At 46.1% G+C, this 20,982-nt stretch overlaps 1 protein-coding gene across 3 annotated transcripts in view; it reads right to left on the bottom strand.

Annotated features, from left to right (window-relative positions):
* Positions 1 to 20,982, bottom strand: part of CEP43 (centrosomal protein 43) — a 42,805-nt gene that overhangs the window by 5,335 nt on the left and 16,488 nt on the right. For 2 of the 3 annotated variants that reach the window (XM_054973904.1, XM_054973886.1), the window contains 3 exons: positions 18,503 to 18,559; positions 8,561 to 8,778; positions 737 to 840 (listed from right to left, as the gene is read on the bottom strand). In XM_054973904.1, the coding sequence (XP_054829879.1) occupies positions 737 to 840; positions 8,561 to 8,778; positions 18,503 to 18,559 (379 nt within the window). The remainder of the gene's footprint in view (positions 1 to 736; positions 841 to 8,560; positions 8,779 to 18,502; positions 18,560 to 20,982) is intronic. The other variant, XM_054973894.1, reaches the window with a different exon arrangement.

The following is a 20,982-nucleotide window of genomic DNA, read 5'->3' as shown; positions in this document are numbered from 1 at the left end:
CCTGCTTGCTTGCTGTGAGGGACTTGGGGATCTAACTGCCAGGGACTGACACCCTAGGACTCACATACGGTTACTATCCTGAACAAAAATAACAGTCACAATTGAAAAGTCACTGGCATCTAACAAATATACAAATAGCAAGCTAGGCTCCCATTTTATTAATATTTTACTTTAATTGATGGACTTAAAATTCAATTTGTAATCCATTTTCAAACCATTATATGGGGAAAGGCAGGTTAGAAATCAAATAAAATTAAGACTTCCAGAACGTCTCTGAAATTAATGTAAGTTATATGTATTTATATCCCACATTACTGACCAGTAAAGACCTTAAGGTGGCTCAGGATAATTCCATTAAGTACAATATTAAAAGTACAATTACAAACAAAAAACCAAGTAAGTCAGTGTAAGCCCCATAATCTTTAAAATTCACTACAGTAACAAAGTAACCATCCCCACTGTCAGCTACAAGTTTTGCACTGTGTGAGCCTGCCATCAGCTATAATTGTAAGACTCTCTGTCCTTTTCATGCTTAACAGGTATTATCTCACATTTCTTCCGAAACAGGAACTCAAAGTGCATTACTCCTACTATACAATTAATATGCTACACTCTAGATCATAAGCACAAAGTTTGGTATTATAAAACAAGGTTTATAATATTTAATTAATGACAGCACAATGTCTATTCCTGTGTTCCACTCCAAATTCAAACAGGATTTAAAGTTTATACTTACTCTCAGGCTCCTTTAATGATGTTCCAATCAAAGAATTGAGACCACGGTTGGGTGGTACATTAGAAAGAGATGCAATATTTCCTTCTTTGCTAGAGTCATTTTTCCTTAAAAAAAAGAGGAGGGATGAGGCAATAATGTTCTAATCATTTATCTTTCAATAATAAGACTATCTCACAAAACAGTAAGCGAGCTATACAGAATGCACAGCAAAGCAACAAAAAGGGTGCTAATAACATCTACTGAATAAAAAATGATGACTCCTACTACCAGCTATGCTGGATGAAGCTCTGCACATAATTCTCACCTCCCCCATGAGTTCTGCCTGCCTTCAGTTACAGATTGATCCTCGGCATCTTCCACAACATCACTATTTTTGTCAGAGGGTTTTTATAAATCCAGAAAGTGAGAGAAACAGCCAAGAGGAAGAGATTCAGATACAATTATGAATCTGTGTATTAACCAATTCACTTCATTTTTTCTCTGCAGAACAAGCAAATCCGAGGAAAGACAGTCTAGAAGCTATCACTTGAAATTGTAGAAAACTATCCAGTAACCACCATTTGAGTTGTTTCCAATCTTTTCATTTGCTTAAAGTTGAATATTATACACACATACCAAGTATTCTCTTGCGTCTCTGGGAATAAGGGCTTGCACATATGCACAGGAATTTCACACTATGATGGCGGTAGTGAGCCCTTACACACACAGGCCTTTCACACACTTTGCCACTCAGGCAGGTAAAGGCTGGGAATCCACCTCCACCTATCTAGCCTCCACTACAGCAAGCAGAGTGCCCTGACCCAAATTCTCATGGGGTCCCCTCTCTCCTCTCCCAGAGGCTCTACCAGATAGGCAGGCAGTTCCTCCACTTACCAAACTACAGCCCAAGGCTACTGGGGAAAAGGGAACTCAGAGGTTACTTTCCCTATATACACGCTGCCACCATTTACTAGGCCTGTTTAACATGACTAGAGCACTTGTTTGTGTGTAGAGTATCCTTTTCCCTTTAGCCAACAATTTCAAGCCAGCCAGTTAAACAAAACAAAAATAAACTTTATTTACAAGATGGAACATAGGAGTGAATGGCTCTTAAACTAACAAACAGACAATGTTTCAAAGTATCAGAACAGGTTTGTAATCAGCTATTTCTCTCTGCTACCTTCCCTCAGCAGTCAAAACCCTTATTTTTCAGCAGCTCTCCAGAGCTTCTTTTTCCCTCCAATGGACTCTAACTCTCTCACTGGCCCAGCATTCTGCCCACTCCCATAAGCTGTCTCTCAGGAGAGGTGGAACTGGAGCCAGTCCTGTCTGTCACACGCACTCTCCACACAAGTGTCTTAATTTGAGCTGAAATCAGCTTCTGAAGCAAACAAGGCTGCATTTAGAAAGAGAGCGCATAGAACTGCTGCTTGCATGGAGCTTACTAACTGGGAAACTAGGATCTGGTACTGGCAGCCTGTACAGACAGTTTGAAGCTGTTAAGACTTCATTATGATTAAATTCATTTTCATATATAGAAGTGGAAGTAAATATTTCTGAATAAGAACATTTTAAGTAGAAGCAAGGGCCCCCAGACTTACCTGGGCGCCCAGTTTGCCGGCGGCGGGGCGGCGGGCTCGGAGGGGAAGCCGGGGCTCGCGTCGGCTCCCGGCTGCCTCTCGGCGCCCCGGCCAATCGGTTTGAATTCCGCCCGGCCAATCAGCATGGGCCGCGGGGGCCGGGCGGGCGGGGCGCCGGGGGGGGGCGGACCTGAGGGGAGCAGTCTTCCCTCTGGTCCGCCTCGTGGGTATTTACCCAGGCAGCCGGCCGGGCCGCTTCCTGTTTGCTCCTGCCGGCGAAGTGAACAGGTCGTCCCCGCGTCTCTCGCTGAAATCACTCGGAGCACGCGGTGCGGCGGCCTGATCTTCAGCCGCGGAGCGAGCGAGTCGTCGGTTCCTGGAGGCTGAAGGGGCCCCACGCAGCGGAGGAGGACTTTCGGCGGCAGCGGCAGTCGGCGGTCGGCTCGGAGAAGAGGCGGGCGCACGAGAGGCGACGTGTAGGCCCCCCCCAACTGCCGGAGCAGGAAGAAAGGGGAAGAAGCATGGCTCCAGCACCGAAGCGGAGGACGGCGTCGGGCCCAGCCGCTCCAACCGGCGGCGGCCGGAGCAGGGCGAGGAAGGCCAGGGACGGCCCTCCCCAACCCAGGCGGCGCCCAGCCGCGGCACCCCCCCAAGGGGAAAAACGGGGGGGGAAGGGCACAAAAAGAGTCACACGGCCTGCTGCGGCAGGCCCCTCAAGTGGCCTCCCCACCCGGGCGGGCAGAGGGGCGGCTGAGGCTTTGGGTGCCCCCCCAAGGACAACCAGGGGGAAAGGCCCAGGCCGCAAGCCTGCAGCCGGGGAGCCCCGCGTGGGGCAGCAAACGGGGGGCTGGGGTACTGGTCAGGCTGAGGACAGCACCCTGCAGGGAATCTCACGGGCCCTGCAGCAGCTCACATCAAAGGTGGAGCTCATGGAGGCCTCCAGCTTCAGGGCCGCTCAGGCACCCAGCCTGCCGGAGCAAGCCAGCAGCAGGGGCGGGGGAAACCAGCCCCAGCGGCAAAGAAGGGGCAGAGAGCGGTCAGCCTCCAGTGAGGATGCCTCCAGGAGCCCACCGCGCAAACAAAGGAGCAAGAGGAGGAAGAGGAGGCGCGGAGCCCGCCGGAGCAGGGAACACACAGACAGCGAGGGATCCTCAGGTACGTCTTCTACCTCATCCGATGAAAACGAGGTGGGGGATGACTACTGGGGGGTGGCCGCACAGACCCCGGGCCTCCCAAGGTGGGCACTAAAACGCAGGCAGGGGCAGGCACGGGAGCAAGAGGGGGCAGCAGAGGTATGGTCCTCGGGCCTCTCGGGGGAGCCCCACAGGGGGGCCGCGTCCTTCACGGACGACGAAGACCCCCCGGGCATCCACTTATCGAGAAAGGTGAGAGAGCGCATACTGGGGGGCTACTATGTAGATGTCTTTGCTCTAATCAGGCCCGAGGCGGAGGATGGCAGGAGCGCCCCGACCGCAAAAAGGGAAAGGAAATCCAGCAAGGGGGAGGTGGCTGAGCGCACCTTCAGCAACTGGTTGGAGGGGTACACTGTCTACATGGGGGTGGTCCAGGCGGCCTACCCCGAGAGGGGCTGGCACTTGACCAACCACCAGGGAAATGTGCTCAGGGCAAGGGCCCTGGCAGGGGAGGCTCCGGCACGGTCACCTCCCAGCCTGCCACAGCTAGCAAGTAGCAGGGACATTGGGGTCGGGGGCCTGGCACCCACGCCAATAAGGCTCAGGTCCTTGCTCCCCATCCTACTCCGATACCCCAACAAGCGGGCGGCCCGGTACTTGGCCGAGGGTTTTTCCTCGGGCTTCCCTATTCCCTTCATGGGCCCACGGGTAGCCACCACTTCAGGCAACTTGAAGTCAGCCATCGAGATGCCAAGGGTGGTGGAGTCAAAGCTAGCCAAGGAAATAGCCGCCGGGCGAATAGCGGGCCCCTTCCCCAACCCCCCGCTGCCCAATCTGAGGGTTTCCCCCTTAGGGGTGGTCCCCAAGAAGACCCCCGGGGAGTACAGGCTCATTCACCACCTGTCTTACCCTCGGGGGTCGTCGGTCAACGACGCCATACCCCCAGAGCTCTGTTCGGTTAAGTACGCATCCTTCGACCAGGCCGTCCGGCTGGTTCAGTCTTGCGGCCCGGGCGCCCTCATGGCAAAATGCGACATCCAGTCCGCATTCAGGCTTTTGCCCGTCCACCCGGATGATTTTTGTCTGCTGGGGATCAGGTTTCAGGGTCAATGGTTCGTGGACAAGGCCATGCCTATGGGGTGCTCGGTAGCGTGCGCGGCTTTCGAAACCTTTAGCACCTTTTTGGAGTGGGCGGCGAAGGAGCGGATGGGGGCCCCCCACATCACGCATTATTTAGATGACTTCCTGATATCGGGGCCCCCTGGGGGGTCGGCATGCGCCGACCGGCTAAAAAGCTTCCAGACTCTAGCACGGGAGCTGGGCGTCCCCCTGGCAGAGGAAAAAACCGAGGGCCCCTCTTCCCGGCTGACCTACTTGGGGATAGAGCTGGATTCTGTGGCGGGCCTGTCCCGCCTGCCAGCAGACAAGGTCGCCCGCCTTAGGGCCCTGATCACCTCCACGGCATCCCGTAAAAAGTGCACGCTCAGGGAGCTGCAGGTCATCATAGGCCACTTAAATTTCGCTTGCAAGGTGGTTTCCCCAGGGAGAGCCTTCTGCGCCAGGCTTGCCCAGGCCACACGGGGGGTCCCGTCTCCGCGCCACCACATTCGCATCACAAAGGGCATCAGGGAGGATCTCAGAACCTGGCAGCATTTCCTGGAAGGTTTCAACGGGGTCTCCATGTGGCAGGGCTCCCTCGACCTGGGAGGGACCCTGCAAGTTCATTCCGATGCTTCGGGAAGCCTGGGCTTTGGGGTGTACTTCGGGGGGCGGTGGTGCGCGCAGCGCTGGCCGCCTGCGTGGGAGAAGGAGGGGATCCTCAGGGACCTCACCTTCCTCGAACTATTTCCCATCGTCGTTGCCGTAGCCCTTTGGGGGGACCTCCTGAGGGACAGCAGGGTTACCTTCTGGTGTGACAACCAAGCGGTGGTGAGTGTTATCAATAGGCAATCATCTCGCTCTGAGCGGGTCATGCGTCTGGTGCGCCACTTGGTCCTGTCTTGCTTACTCGCTAACATAACCTTTTCTGCGCGGCATGTAGCAGGTGTGGATAATGGCATTGCAGACGCCTTGTCTCGATTCCAGATGGAGAGGTTTTTCAGCCTGGCCCCGGCGGCCCGTCGCACCCCAGAGGAGTTCCCAGAGGACCTGTGGCTAGTTGGCAGCAAGCAGTGATGCAGGGAGTACTCAGCTCCATAGCTCCGACTACTCTCCGGGCCTATGAGGCAGCTGAGAGGAGGTTTTGGGCCTTCGTGTCGGGGGGTGGGGGCCCCAGTGAATGGCCGATCGCAACGGAGTGGGTCCTGCGCTACCTGGTACACCTGCAGGAGGCCGGGCGCGCCCCCAGCACAATGCGCAGGGACTTGGCAGCCATCTCCTTCTTTAGCAAGGCCTGTGGGTTCGGGGACCCGTGCGACAGCTTCAGGGCCAGACGGGTGGTAGAAGGGTGGAGGCGCATGGCTCCTCCACCCCCGGACCGCCGGAGGCCCATTACCCTGACAATCCTGCAGGATATTGTGGCACTCACTCCGCGGGTCTGCCGGTCGGGATTCGAGGCCCTTCTCTTCCGCACGGCCTTTTCCCTGGCCTTCTTCGGGGCCTTTAGGGTGGGGGAGCTGGTATGCGGGTCCCGGGACGACACATCGGGCCGGGCCCTTGAGCTGGGGGACATCAGCTTCCACCGGGGCTCCCTGCGGATCAGGGTTCGCCGCTCAAAAACGGACCAGCTGGGCAGGGGGACCAGCCTGCTGCTGCACCCGGCGGCGGAGGCCCCGGTATGCCCAGTGCAGAGCACGCGGCAGTACCTTGCGGCCCGCCCTGGAGCCGGAGGCCCCCTGCTGGTCCACGCAGATTCTTCTCCGGTGTCGCGTTTCCAATTCCTGGCGGTGTTGCGGGCTTGCCTCAACAGCGCGGGCCTCCCCGCCGGGGACTTTGGGACCCACTCCTTCAGGATCGGGGCTGCCACATCCGCAGCCGAGTGGGGCCTCGCCCCCTCCGAGATCCAGGCCCTGGGGCGCTGGAGATCCGAGGCATTCCGCACGTACATCCGCCCTTGGTCAGGCAACCGCTTATAATTTCATTTGCTCATTCTTCATGGCAGGTCGCCTCCGGAAAGTTTGGATATGTGGGCACAGCATCGTGCACTGGGCTGGCAAGTACGCGGCAGCGTCCGGCTGGGGAGAGCACCTGGGCCTCGACGGCAGGATCATCGTCACCTGGATTGGAGTCAGGGGCCTGCGATGGGAGGGCCTAGTCCCGCTATTACAGCAACACGCCGGGCAGCGGGGAGCCCCCGACGCCGTGGTCATCCAGCTGGGAGAGAACGACCTGGGCATCCGCGAGGGACCGGAACTGAAGCGAGCAATGATGTCGGACCTGGAGCGGCTCAGGGAATTCTTCCCTGAAGCTCACATCTTCTGGTCAGATCTGCTGCAACGGAGGTGCTGGCGTACGGCCCGATGCGCTGAAAAGGTGGACAGGATCAGGCAGCGGGTGGCCAGGGCCATGGAGCTGCATGTGAGGCTACGGGGCGGCACCGCGATACTCCACCCGGACATTTCCTTCAAGATAGAAGCGCTGTTCCGCCCGGACGGGGTCCACCTGTCCAGCTGGGGTCATGACCTGTGGCTGCAGGACATCCGGGATGGCCTCCTGGAATGGTTACAGTGCTAGGAGTTTTGGCGGGAGCCGCTTTGGGGCTCTGGTGGCGGTTTGGCATTGGGATCCGATCCCTCTGGGGGGAGATGGGGCCTGAGGCCACATCGAACCCATTCATAGGGGATTCCCTTAAGGAATTCAGGGAGTGAGGCCTAGCAGCGGGACCCAGCTCGGGGGGCCCCGCACTCAGCTGCACGCTCCCTGGTGGCAGGGGGGGTCAATAAGGGGTGTACACCCGATTGCCCCCTCCAACTGCCATCCCTCGGTTTCCCCCTCACAGCCAGGGCCTGTGGGGGCTGGAGGGATTGGCTGGCAGGCGGGCCAGCCAATTACTGGGATCCGATCCCTATGCGGCCAACACTCCTTGTCACTGTAATCAATAAAGTTGTGGCCTGGTTTAACTCCAACCTTGTATCCTGCGTGTTTGTTCAAGGCTCTCCCCGGCCTCAGCCGGCCGCCCATCACCGCTCGGCGGCAAGCAAGGGCCCCCAGACTTACCTGGGCGCCCAGTTTGCCGGCGGCGGGGCGGCGGGCTCGGAGGGGAAGCCGGGGCTCGCGTCGGCTCCCGGCTGCCTCTCGGCGCCCCGGCCAATCGGTTTGAATTCCGCCCGGCCAATCAGCATGGGCCGCGGGGGCCGGGCGGGCGGGGCGCCGGGGGGGGCGGACCTGAGGGGAGCAGTCTTCCCTCTGGTCCGCCTCGTGGGTATTTACCCAGGCAGCCGGCCGGGCCGCTTCCTGTTTGCTCCTGCCGGCGAAGTCCCACCCCCCTCTCCCTCTCTGTTAGGTATTGTGCAAGTTTATTTTATTGTCGCAACTTTCAGGGGCGGTTTGGCATTGGGATCCGATCCCTCTGGGGGGAGATGGGGCCTGAGGCCACATCGAACCCATTCATAGGGGATTCCCTTAAGGAATTCAGGGAGTGAGGCCTAGCAGCGGGACCCAGCTCGGGGGGCCCCGCACTCAGCTGCACGCTCCCTGGTGGCAGGGGGGGTCAATAAGGGGTGTACACCCAATTGCCCCCTCCAACTGCCATCCCTCGGTTTCCCCCTCACAGCCAGGGCCTGTGGGGGCTGGAGGGATTGGCTGGCAGGCGGGCCAGCCAATTACTGGGATCCGATCCCTATGCGGCCAACACTCCTTGTCACTGTAATCAATAAAGTTGTGGCCTGGTTTAACTCCAACCTTGTATCCTGCGTGTTTGTTCAAGGCTCTCCCCGGCCTCAGCCGGCCGCCCATCACCGCTCGGCGGCAAAACTATTTCCTAATTCAGTAGTCCACGCAAGTGAAGGAACACATTAAGAGATGATTGCTAATGCATTCCTGAAATCTATTCCTCTATCCTTCCTATGCAACATAGGAGTCCCCAACACCAATCTTTTATTCTAAGCTATGAAACAACAGGATACTACACCTTAAAATTCTTGACAAATCCATTGCCTAAAGGAAACATTTAATCAGAAGTAAAATTAACTTACCAACCATATGTTTGCTCTGGTTTTGGTATGGGATCATCAAAGAAAGAATCTTCTTCTGCATCATCTTCCTCTTCTACAGGGCTATTCTTTTCTTTGGCATCTAGGTCTCTGTTTTGTTGAGAAACTAATTTTGCTTCATTTGGTAAGAAGTGAATAATGCCTTTGCTCTTTGTTTCTCCAGATGACATGCTTGTATCACTTTGACTGATTTCAGTAACCTTAAAGAAAACACGCAGTCCCTTAAGCAAGTCATATAGTCTGTTTCTCTTAAGCAAGTTCCTTGAACTGTAATCCATTTAAAAATATGGAACTAGAACAATCACTATGTAGTATATCATAACAGTTTGTTAACATTCCAGAATCTTGTTAAAAAAAAAAAGCAAATTAAAAAAAAACATTTTCAAAAGCTTCTCATTTATATTTCTCAAGTAAAGTTTATATTACTCGTACTTGCCTCCAAAAATCAATTTTACATTGTAAACCTGCATACATTTATTTGGGAGAATCTATTGATGAATCATCCTTCCTCTATACGAGTACCTAAGTTGATGTACAAATGTGACTGAAAAAACCAACCACTAAATAGAAGACTATTGTTAATGCAATAGTTTTAATTAAAAGCTACTAGAATACAATGATTAATAAAACAGCCAAGTGTATATACAGCTTATTTATATTCTGATGACTCTTAGTGCAACTTCTGTATAAACAACAGTGGATTATTTTAAAACAATTCTGAACATTTGAAGAATGCTACACAAATGCCTTAATTAGGGATGCACAGAAGTTTCTTAGGGGGTGTCAAGTTTCAGAATACTACCTCCCCACTGAGAGAAGTACCATTCTGACTCCCTCCCTTGAGAAATGTTTCTGTTACACTCAGAAAAGTGTACCTATGGGGGGAGGGGAATGCTGCAGCTAGAGTTTTGACCCTCCCTAAACAGTAATGTCAGCTCAAGCAGAGCTAGGTGCCATCATGGGGCAGCCTTCTGAGTTTCAGTCAAGATCCATTATCACTCACATTACACTCTGTGTTGTATACTCCTGCTTGAGATTCATACACTTAAAACTGCAGAGTATAAATGATGGGTAGAAGCACTATTATTTGTTCTTATGCTGTTTCATGTAGGCAATGGGCTCTCTTTAGGATCCATTGTTCTACTTTCTACATGTAAGAGAACCTCATTAGAAACAGGAAATAAATAACAGGAAAAAAGTAGATTTTTGAACCACTGACATGAGAAGTAATATTCTTTTCAAATGCAGCATTTTAAATGTGAAAATAGCTTTAATGTTCAGAGTTATTGTGTGTGTGTGTGTGTGTGTGTGTGTGTGTGTGTGTGTGTGTAGTTCTTTTTCTCTTCCCATAAAATTTGTTTTACTGTGATCTTCTTTCCTACAGCCCACCCCAATAGAGCAAAAGGCGAAAGAGGAAGAAAGTTTCTAAAAACACCCAAAATACAGCTTCCTGTTAAAATACTACAGACTAAACTCACATGACATAGAACAAACCCCTGGTCATGACAAGATGAGCCAATTTAGACATGATGGAAGCAGATCCATGTGTTTAAATCCGTATTTGTTGTAGTCAACATAATAAGCTGATTGCTTCCTGGCAACCCCTCTCCAAACAGGTTTTCTTCAAAATACACTCACTTCACTTCAACACCAGAGCCTGGCTGAAGGAAAGCAGGCACGGGGGAGGAGGGGGGTGGAGAGACTATGAGGAAATAAGTCGCACAAAGGGGGAAGGGTTCTGCACTCCTCACTAGAATTTTTGTTTTCCTCTTGAAATTGGACTCAATTATTCCACCCCACTTCCCATGCACCTGAGGAATAAATGGGTTAAAAATCCAGATTGTGGCTGTTATGACTAGCTTGGTCCTAAGAAAACTTCTACGGAACATACAGGCTTAGCTTATGGAAAATATTCTCATGAAAAGAACTCCTTAACTATGAAATAGCCATCATGAATTCCTTTCCATTTATCCTCCAGATATAAGCTTGCCACGCAAACAGCACAGTCAAAATAATATCACCGGGTAAGCTTCACAGAGTAACAACTGAGCAAATTACTAGAATCAATTCAAGGCATGCAAACTGGACAAAGGCAAAAAGGAAAGAAATACAAACGGAGATGGAAGGGAGATGCATTCTGAGGCTTATACATTCTGATACTTATAATTATTGTTGATTTATATAACTATGTTGTAGATTTTTTCCCCTTTGTCTCCTCTCCATTATCTTTCCTATTGCTGTTTTTTTCATGATTGGCTGATTGGCTAATTTTTTTAATACACACAACAGGTCAATTAATTAAATTTAGAATATAACAATCTATTTTAATATTAATTATAAGTTAAATTAACAAGCTAATATACTAAAATGTGTGAGGCTGAACATAATGTTGAATATGAAATGTTTAAAGTTTCATCTTGTGCTGAATCTTAAAAATGTTATTAGATATTTTACCTAGTAGTAATATAGTATATATATGCCTCTATGGCAAAATTAACTTCTTTTTTGTATAACAGACCAATCTTAGAATTTCAGAAAAAAATAGACTTTCTTTGTTGAATAGGCAGCAGAAAATTAAGTAAAATTAAGAATGGCTATTGTTGAAGTGGACCAGTTGTAAAGTTAAAATTTTAAAATGTTGAATATAAAATGCTGCTGAGTATATGCAAGTAATGAAATGGAGAGAAGAAATAGTCTGCAGTCATGCGTTATGCCTGTTTTATTTTCATGTAACTGATCTTTATTTTGTAAGAGCCAATTTGGTGTAGTGGTTAAGAGCGCAGGACCAGGTTTGATTCCCCACTCCTCCACTTGAAGCCAGCTGGGTGACCTTGGATGAGTCACAGCTTCTAGCTCTGTCAGCTCCACCCACCTCACAGGGTGTTTTGTTGTGGGGGTAATAATAACATACTTTGTAAACCGCTTTGAGTGCATGTTAAGTCATCCTGAAGGGTGGTATATAAATCAAATGTTGTTGTTATTATATTAGTCTATGCACTGTTTATCATTCTTTTGTTGTTTATTATTCTTAACTATGTTAATCTGTGCATGGTTTATTTTTCTTTTTGTTACTGTATTATTGTCCACTCTCTATTTTTCTTTAGGCCAAGAATATTTATCATCTATGCTTCAAAACCTAAAATAAAAGATGGGCCCCTCAGTTTAGGAGTGCCTTAATACTGGGGTGATGCTGTAATAGCACAGTAGTGGTACTTTTAGCAGTCAGACCCCGCTCCTGCTGAGGGGCAGTTTATAGATATGAAATCATAAATACCCTTCCTCATCTCTCTCTCTCTCTCTCTCTCAAAAAAGACAAGTGTCCTGATTGACTCATCAATGACCAGCACAAACCCCTGGACCTAGAAACATGAAATTTGGGGAGAACATTTCTTTCATGATGTAAACACCCACTAAGAAGGGATTTTAAGAAATTTGCACCCTAAGGGGGTAAAAAAGGGTAAAATGTGTTTTCCCAAAGGAATACCGCTTCCCTGTGAGGCTGGCAGGCTGCTGTCTGCTTGTGCCCATGCCCACTGCCAGCTGGGCCACTCTTCCCTGATTGGGCCAGGCTTTCAAGGTAATTTGCATATGCGGGCTGATTGGGGCTCACAACATTCTACACCTCATCCTCTCAACATGCTTCGCTTTATTCAAATACCTTTGTGAAGCTCGGGTACTATGCTATTATACTATAAAACCAACTCCAAAACAAACAAGCAAGCAAGCAAGCAAGCAAACAAACCGCCAACCAAAAAATGTTACATACCCATAAGTATTATAACTGTATTTAATTAAATTAGTTTATTGATTTAGTTAAATATCATAGTGAAGCATGAGTATCAAGCTAGCATAGCTTAAGTGTGAGACTAGCCTGAAATAAAACAAAATGGATACCAGCCGGGCAAGAGACTGGAAAAACATTTCAAAAAGAGAGTCAGAGTGGATGGCTGACTAAATACCCCCTCCTTGCCCCAAAGAAATGCATAATTTAGGACAATGAAACTCCCAGAACCTCTTGACTCATCTTGTCAACACCCAGCCTCACTTCCCCTCATCCATTCACCCTAATCTAGCACTAATTAAGGCTATTCAGGAAACTTGGTAGCTTTTCCCATCTGGTATTTAAAGGGTCATCAAGCACCATTTACACCATAGTTCATCTCAAGTAGACCCATTAAGTCTCTCCTAACTCATTATCCACTTCCAGAAAATCCATTAAGTCATTGTTTTGGAGCAAACACATCAGCTTGCCCCAGGGAACATTTTGCCTTGTATCTGGACTCCCTAGCCACCAGTGAGTACCCCCAAATCTGTTTGAGCCTTCTTCTCTGTGAAACACTGGTCATTTATCTGCTGTCTCTGTGAATCTCTATCTTGAGGCTGGTAACTATAGCCTTCCCTGAAATTGCTTTCTCCTCATTTCCTCTCTGATTTCCTCTTAGTTAGCCTTGTATGTGTGCTGTGTGTGACGTTTGTACATTTGCCCTTTTATTTCTCTTTTAATAAAAACTTTTCTGGTTGAACATCTGGCTGGTTCATTTCAAGAGTTCTCTTAAGGGAATAATCCATGTAACCATAGGTAGAGAATCCCAGTTACCCCTCCCTCTTCCTTGTCTCCTTTAAGATAATTCCCCCAAATAATTAGAAGATTACTATTTGGTTAATGGTATAGCACAATTCCATACCTCTCCCATACAGCCTTCACAGGGAACTGGGCATTCCAAGTGACTGCCTGACTGTGCAGAGGCCAGTTTGCATGATTTCTCCTCTTTAAAAAGTGTGTGTGTGGGGGGAGTTTATGTAAAATGTTTGCACAAAGGCTTACTATATGGCAGAAAGGAGGAACCTGCACCACTCCATCATGCTATTTTAGTGCTATTCCAATTCATACATTCTTTTTCTAACAAGAAACTCAATTATCTGCATATAAGCCCTGATCTGCTTATTTGGGAATCCTGTGCAGGCTCCTCTCACAGCACATACTATAAACAGAAATAGTAGTTCTTGCAAAACAGTGGGGATGGGGGAGAAATAAAACCCCAAGTGTATATCCAAATATGTACTGTAAAAAGAAAACTCCAAATGCATGCACATTTAAAATGGGTGTTTGTAATTGTTCTTCATTCGTTTAGTAGGCCTGCCACCCAGTTAAAGAAATCTTAGTCAACCATATGAATCTTAGCCAATCAATTAAGCCTGCAGACATTTTACATATGAATCAAACAATAGTTCTGAAGGGGGAACGTGTCTTATTCTTTAGACAGTATAATCATGTATGATGCAGCCAGCATCTCAGAAGAAGAATATTCTCCTCCTTTCTGATCAAGTGTAAAGTTTTCCCAATGGAGGACAGCAATCTAATGGGATGATAGTTGGATGGATCAGACCTACGTCCTTTCTTGTAAACTGACAGAGTAATAGGCAGAAGTCAGGGCTCTGGAATTACATCTGTCATTAATTGTGGTGAATAGACTCACTAATAATGGTGCCCAGCACTTCGGAAAGGCCTTTAATAAATCCACTTATAAGAAATCTGGCCCAGGAACCTTACAAGCCTTAAGACAATGTATTAAACCAATTACCTCCCACTCTGTTACCAGAGACCAAGTCCGTAAAGAGCTAACGGGAGAAATCACAGTTGATGGTAAAAGGGAGAGGGTCTTGCTAGACCTAGGAGCATTAAATAGGGCAAAAAAGTAGGCCTCCCAGACCTCAGCTGGAATACGAGACCATGGAGCCCGAGAGGGGCAAGGGAATCAGAAACCAAGGTCTAGAAACTAGCATTATTATTACAAGAACTCGTATAAGCTGGGGCCACTGTTCAGTATGGTACTAAAATTCCTTAAAAAGAATTAGGGACTTACAGTCCCTTTTTGCTGCAAGTGGTCTATGTAATGCTGCTGCTGAGTTAACCCAGTGGAGAGAGCAGTGTGCTGCTTGTACTTCTCTTTGCTTGCCTATACATGTCATCAAACCAACTCCTATCTAACATAAAGGAAGGGGGAGGGTTCAAGTCCTCAAGATAAAGGAGTCGCAAAATATCCAATAATGTTGTATAGTTCTGCATCCCTGTAGAGGCCGCAATAACATTAGCTTTCAGTAAGCTGCAAGACTGGGGGAAAGGGAGAATCTTAGCTCAGTTAGGGTGTACTTGAATCCATTTAACTGGCTTAGTTAAATTCCCATACAGATCCACTGATGATCCAACAGGCCTAACAGGATGGACCACCAAGGGGAATCCAACACTAAATGGAGGGGGAGATGGTCACCTCCATAAAAGTCTCCCACTTTAAAACTCAACCATCCCAAAATGGACTGTGAAACTAAAGCATAATCAATAATACTTCATCTTCAAACAGAAAGGAAAATAAAATCCCCATGGTTGCCTAACCTCTCATAGCCATTAAGAATAATTAGACTCTGCTCCAGGACAGTTGGGCTAAACTAACTCCCCCAAAGTTAACCTTGTTGTCTTTGGACCACCATCTATACAGAAAAGGGGAATCCATGCCCACCTCTCCTCTCCAAAGTATGCAGCGAAGCACATCCTCATGTCATCCTAGTTGGTAGATTCCAAAGAGTGCCCTGTTTGGATAGATTATGTACATATTGGTCTGGGGTAACTGAAACCTCTTGCACTTTCTCTGTGTGCTAACCACTCCTCTGAGGGATCTGTAGGTACAGCCAGTTCTAGCTTCTGAGGTACCTCCTGTTACTACATCTTCCTTGCTAGCCAATACTGAACCTAGTATTACTTTGGCTGTGGCTAAATTTCTCACAGCAGTGGCTTCTATACACGGATAGTAACAGAGGATGATCATTGTTAAGAATGGTTCTGTCCATGACCACTGGGTCATCAGGTGGTTAAAAAAAATACTTCCTTTAAAGTGGAACTTACCACCTGCAGTTTTTATACGTACTTGTATTTTTCTTGGCAAACGGGCTCTTTCTAACCTTTGTCAAATCTTCACATCCCAAAAGTGGTGGTGGATGAAGTTTACAAATGCTTGCTAGCCCTCACACAGGTCTCAAAAAGACCTGAAATTCAAAACTGATTACTCATGCAATGACTTTTTCTAGAAAGGTGAATTTTAAAAATGGCTGGACAGTTATATCAGTCTGTGATTGTATTAGTATTTTTGGTTTTGCTCATCATGAATGCCCAAAGATTTATCATCTACATAATTCAATTACGTGTAAGGCACATAACTAGACACAATATTCAATATTTACCTGCATTCCATGTTTCTATTAGTTGTTCATTTTTCAAGATTAAAAGCATCTGAAAGAGTAGGTGTTCTACAGCAATATGACACAAACATTCTGTGCCCTGAAGGCTTACAATATTAAAAAATGAATAATAATGATAATGATAATAATATTCAATTTATATATTGCCCTTCAGGACAACTTAACACCCACTCAGCAGTTTACGAAGTATATCAATTACCCTGAGGTGAGTGGGGCTGAGAGAGCTCCTAGAAGCTGTAACTGACCAAATGTCACCCAGCTCACTTCAAGCGGAGAAGTGGGGAATCACTCCAGATCACCTGGTTCTCCAGATTAGAATCCCACTGCTCTTAACCACTACACCAAATCACTACACCAAACAGGAGCCTGATGACCAGAGAGTCATAATTTTACCACCTTCCAGGAATTGACACTTAGAGCCACAGCCCCTAAAGTCATATTCTCATGAATGGCATTTTTCACAGCCCATTATAAGTTTAACTTGAACCTGTCACAAACATATTTCAACACTCCTCTGTGGTCGAATCCACATTCACCCATTACCCGCATGTTTATCGGATATCTTTCGTTTGCCTCCAATCTGTGATTTTTTCCTCTTCGTTCACATTCCTGCTTCCAATCCGTCTTTCTCGCGCGTCCCTCCGGTCACACGGCCGCTCGAAAACCGCTTTTTTGGGCGGGACCTTTTTTCCCCGCCCATTTTTTAAAATTTTTTTGAGCACACTTTTCCGTTATTTCGATCTTGCCTTATAAAGAAACATCATTGAAGATAATGATGCCTCTCTTTCCCCCACTGACAGCACTGATGGCTCTCTCCCGTTTCTTTTTTGGAAATTTGGAAGCATGTGGGAAGCTTTCGTGGGCATTTCCTATGCAGGACAGTTCAGTGCCTGAATTTTACTGAAGTTTCACTTCCTTGGAGTGTCATTATTTCGATATTTTGTAATTTCGATATTACAGTAATATAAAATAAAAAAAATAAAAATAGTTAAAAAGGAAGTTTCGCGAGTCCGTTCTGAGGATGGCTTCACCCCAAAATGATTTTTCAAACTACCAGATTTGATTCAGAAACAGCATAATCAATAAACCCAATGCTATGAAGTCAAAAACAGTCTTTTGCAGACTACAGAGCACTTGCAAGTTGAATCAGCCAATAGGAACTCTCGGAACGGCCAGAGAGACAGGAAGGGGGGTGGTTTTTAAAAAAACCCTGTAAATTGCGCATTGGCCCGTTCATAGCCACTGTGAAACTCCCGTTGAAAACCTGTGACCACATATTTGGGAGAAATGCGAATGAAATGCATCTGTTTAATGAGGTAATGTGACTGGCACTCGGGATTGCGTGGGGAATGCGGGGAACATGCGACTTAGAATGAGTAATGTGGATTCGACCTGTATCAGCAGCAATAATCAACTGAAACAAAATTGTTACCAATTCAAATACAAGTGATTTTGTTTACGTAGCAAATAAATGATAGGAGGCTGAAAATGATGCAGACTTCAAGAGAAGACAGTCCGTTATCACTAGGTTTCTAATCAGCCAGTATTTTTGCAGATATTAGAACAGCAAAGAAAAAAAATTCTATTACCACTGCCAAGGGGTTTTATTATTGTTACTATTTAAAAAAAAAAGATCTATGCTAGCGGCGAGTTTTATGAAACTAAAATACATAATGAATGGTCTACTCTTCCAATATAGAACCACAGCTGAAGTCCAAAATAAGCAAAATTCATGCTCTTCCTCCTGGCCTTAAGGGCTATCATTCTTTAAAGCAGGAAAGAGTAAAAGACGACTGATCAGCTTCAAGTCCTGATATTTGGTCTCAGCTAGTAGCAGCTCAAGACCCATATGATGCATTTCCAAGTTGAGAAAAGTCACTGAAACCTCGCCATGTGTAAATGACCCCCTCAAATAAATCAAGAACTGATTATGTAAAGTAACCATTACTGAGGTAATTTAAGGAGTCAAAAGGCTGGAAAAATCACAAAATTTTCTAATATATAAAAAGGCCAGAAGGACCAACTGCTTTAAAAACAGTTGTTAAGAAGAAAGAAGAAAGAAGGGAGAAGGAGGAGGAGGAGGAGGAGGAGGAGGAGGAGGAGGAGGAGGAGGAGGAGGAGGAGGAGGAGGAGGAGGAGGAGGAGGAGGAGGAGGAGAAGAAGAAGAAGAAGAAGTTTTTAAAGAATATGACCTGGCAATAGTTTTAATGAGAATTTCATAATATTTGTAAATGTTTGTAAGTTTTGGATTGCCCTGTGGATATTTTAATAGGAGCAATGGATTCTGAAAAATCCCTGTCAATCGTTCACTGAATGCAAACAAGACGGAAATTTAAATAATCAATATATCTAAATTCTCAACTTGGCCAAATCTGTGGAGCCATGAACAGACGAGACAGATCTTTCTACAAACCTGGAAAACACCCCGGGTTTGCAACAATACCTGAAATCTTACAAAATTACATGGGGAGATTAACCCCTCCCCCCAATAACAAAAGCAGCACCTTTAGCTTTAAGAAACGAATACCCTCAGTGGATACTGCTAGGCAACTGCAACAGGATTTGCAAGCCTTCAAGCCATGGTGTCTGTTAACTTGATTTTTAGTGCAAGCTGCTCTTTCTTAAAAATATAACTTGAAGCACCTGCCAGTTTCTTCTCCTCATGCATTTTACCTGCTCAGCCGTGTCCAAGCACTGTTTCTTTTTACGATGTCCTTTATACCTTGGTATCTGAGCACAAGAATAAAATAATGGCACAAAAATGAAAACAAATTTTATGTGGTTTGTACCTCACGAATCTAGACTCTTAAACAAGTTTTATAAGGAGACAATGTAGATATATTGTTAAATTTTTAACGATCTCTGCTTGACCAGTGGAAGATTTTACAATTCCTTTTTAAATTAACGGAACTGCCTAGCATTTGTGAAGAAATAACTGGCATATATACAGCATATATAACGTGCTAGAGATAAGGAGACAGGCTGACAAATAGGAAGCCTGATCTACAAAATTCTCTTGCCAAGTCAAAGCACTCCCCAATTCCACACATTATATTTTACAACTGAAACAACTTTGATACATATTAATTTATCTAAGAGGGCAACATTCATATTTGACAGTGGCACAGCCATCCTGAATATGGCCTCTACTCCATCAACTTGGGTAGGTTTGTTAATGTACATGTATCATTTTATCCAGTATAGTGTCACTGTAAAGCTGTATTAACAGCAACAACTTTGAAGTATACAGACCCTATCACCTTATAACAACATTTTATCAACAAGGAGGGGAACTGCTGAGGGGACATTCTACCAGCTGCTGAGCATTCCAGCTGTGTTTTTGTCTTTTTTCTGTTCGCAAGTAGTATTATCCTGCCATGGCCAGAGGCACGAGCCAAAGGACAAGAGCTCCCTTGAGTGCAAAAAACAATGAACAAGAACTTCCTGCTGTTCAAGATTTGTTAATCAATGAGCTTCTAAGGGAATAAAAGGAAAGGAAAGGGCCAGATCCTCTCACCACTGAGTGAACTAATTACTGGATTTTGAACTTGTGCAGAATGTGATTTTGTGTTTCTTTAGTTTGTTTGTGTTTTGTTTGGTTGACTGTTATATACTTAAACTGGATGTTTTTGTAAGTAGCTTTGGGCCCCTAGCAGGGAGAAAGGCAGAATTAATATGTTACCTAAAGAAACTTACCTAAGAGGAAATCCTGATGCCATCAAGGATACAGCTATTAAGACACCAACACTTGCTGATACAGCATAAGCAAGACAGTATACGAAAGTGAGCGATCATGTCAGAATTATGCAGCTCAGCAGTTGTGGAATTAAACCTCAATATTACTAGGTGACAACTGATTGTTCAAGGTAAAAATGTTTGTTGCCCATACAGCACTATTTACTTAGCTTTCCTAATGAAGCAAGGCTGTATTTCTCAACTGTTGTACAGCAGGATTTGAAATGAGTAATATGGTTACAGGCAATATTTAGAGAACCCTCTTCACAGGTTAACAGCAATATTTAGCTTGTTCTGAATGATTCAAACAAAAACTTGTACTGGACCACAGCTAATCAGAATATTTAAAACTAAACATTCCCATCATTCAATGTCAGACACTTCAGATGTAAACTGGTTTATAAAGTTTTAGCTAAAATGTTCTTAATGCCAAGATAACACTCCCATCTCTCACAAGACTGACTGAACCATATCACCTACAATTCTTTAATTTTTATTGCATTTTTTTAGAGTTATGTTCAAAGATATTTCATTTTTTGCAATAGTTCAGTAGCTCCTAGCAACCAAGCAAATGGATCAAATAACAGATTGTATATCCTTTGTTCTGTAAATTAAACCTTCTTTTAATGAACCTATGGTAATTTATTCATAAAACTGTACCATTTTATCTTCAGGAAAATATTACTAGCACTTTGGAAAGTTTAATCATTCTTGTGTTCTCAAATGAATCTCAGAGTAGTAGAAATGACATTTGTCCCACAAATATCCAGGGCCTTCAAAGGAAAACATCAACATTTGTTAGGAGAGTGAGATGGGAAACCTATTACCTGATTTTTCTACTTTTCAAATGGACTACCTTGCATTCAATATTTTTTTCTACAACAAGCAGCTTTTAAAAGAAGATTTTATAAAGTGCCTAAAATTACTAGGTGTGGTACAAAAGTCAAAAACCTGAAAAAGCCTTGCCCTCAGACTTACAAAGTACTGATAGGATATATTGCCAAGATCTTAAAGTTCATCTGGATCATATACGACTTACACTCCCAGGGTTCAACTTTTTGGGTGACATAACTAACACAAGTCTTCTCAGCAGTGCTGTTCCCACATCTAATCTCCTATCTGGTCCATAAATAACTTGTTCTTACTAAAACAAAGGTGGTCTGCTCTCCATCCCTTCTTCAGATATAAAATAGCTTTTCTAGGCTGTTGCATCTGTTTTGCCCACAACAGCCTTTTCCCCACTCCATGGCAACACTTCCAGGCACAACTACCAATTCATGCTAGCTTTGTGCTGTTTTCTATAAAATACAGATTCAACTGCAAGCATACTATTCTTTCTTCTCAGACTCCCAGAACTCTGAGCATGAAGATTTCTTTCCCAGCAGATCCAAGCTGGCCACTGCTGGAGCAGAATTCTG

The sequence above is a fragment of the Eublepharis macularius genome, chromosome 1 (genome assembly GCF_028583425.1).
Source record: "Eublepharis macularius isolate TG4126 chromosome 1, MPM_Emac_v1.0, whole genome shotgun sequence".
Taxonomy (NCBI): Eukaryota; Metazoa; Chordata; class Lepidosauria; order Squamata; family Eublepharidae; genus Eublepharis; species Eublepharis macularius.
The sequence above is the reverse complement of the archived record's forward strand: the minus strand, read 5'-3'. Positions and strand labels throughout refer to the sequence as shown.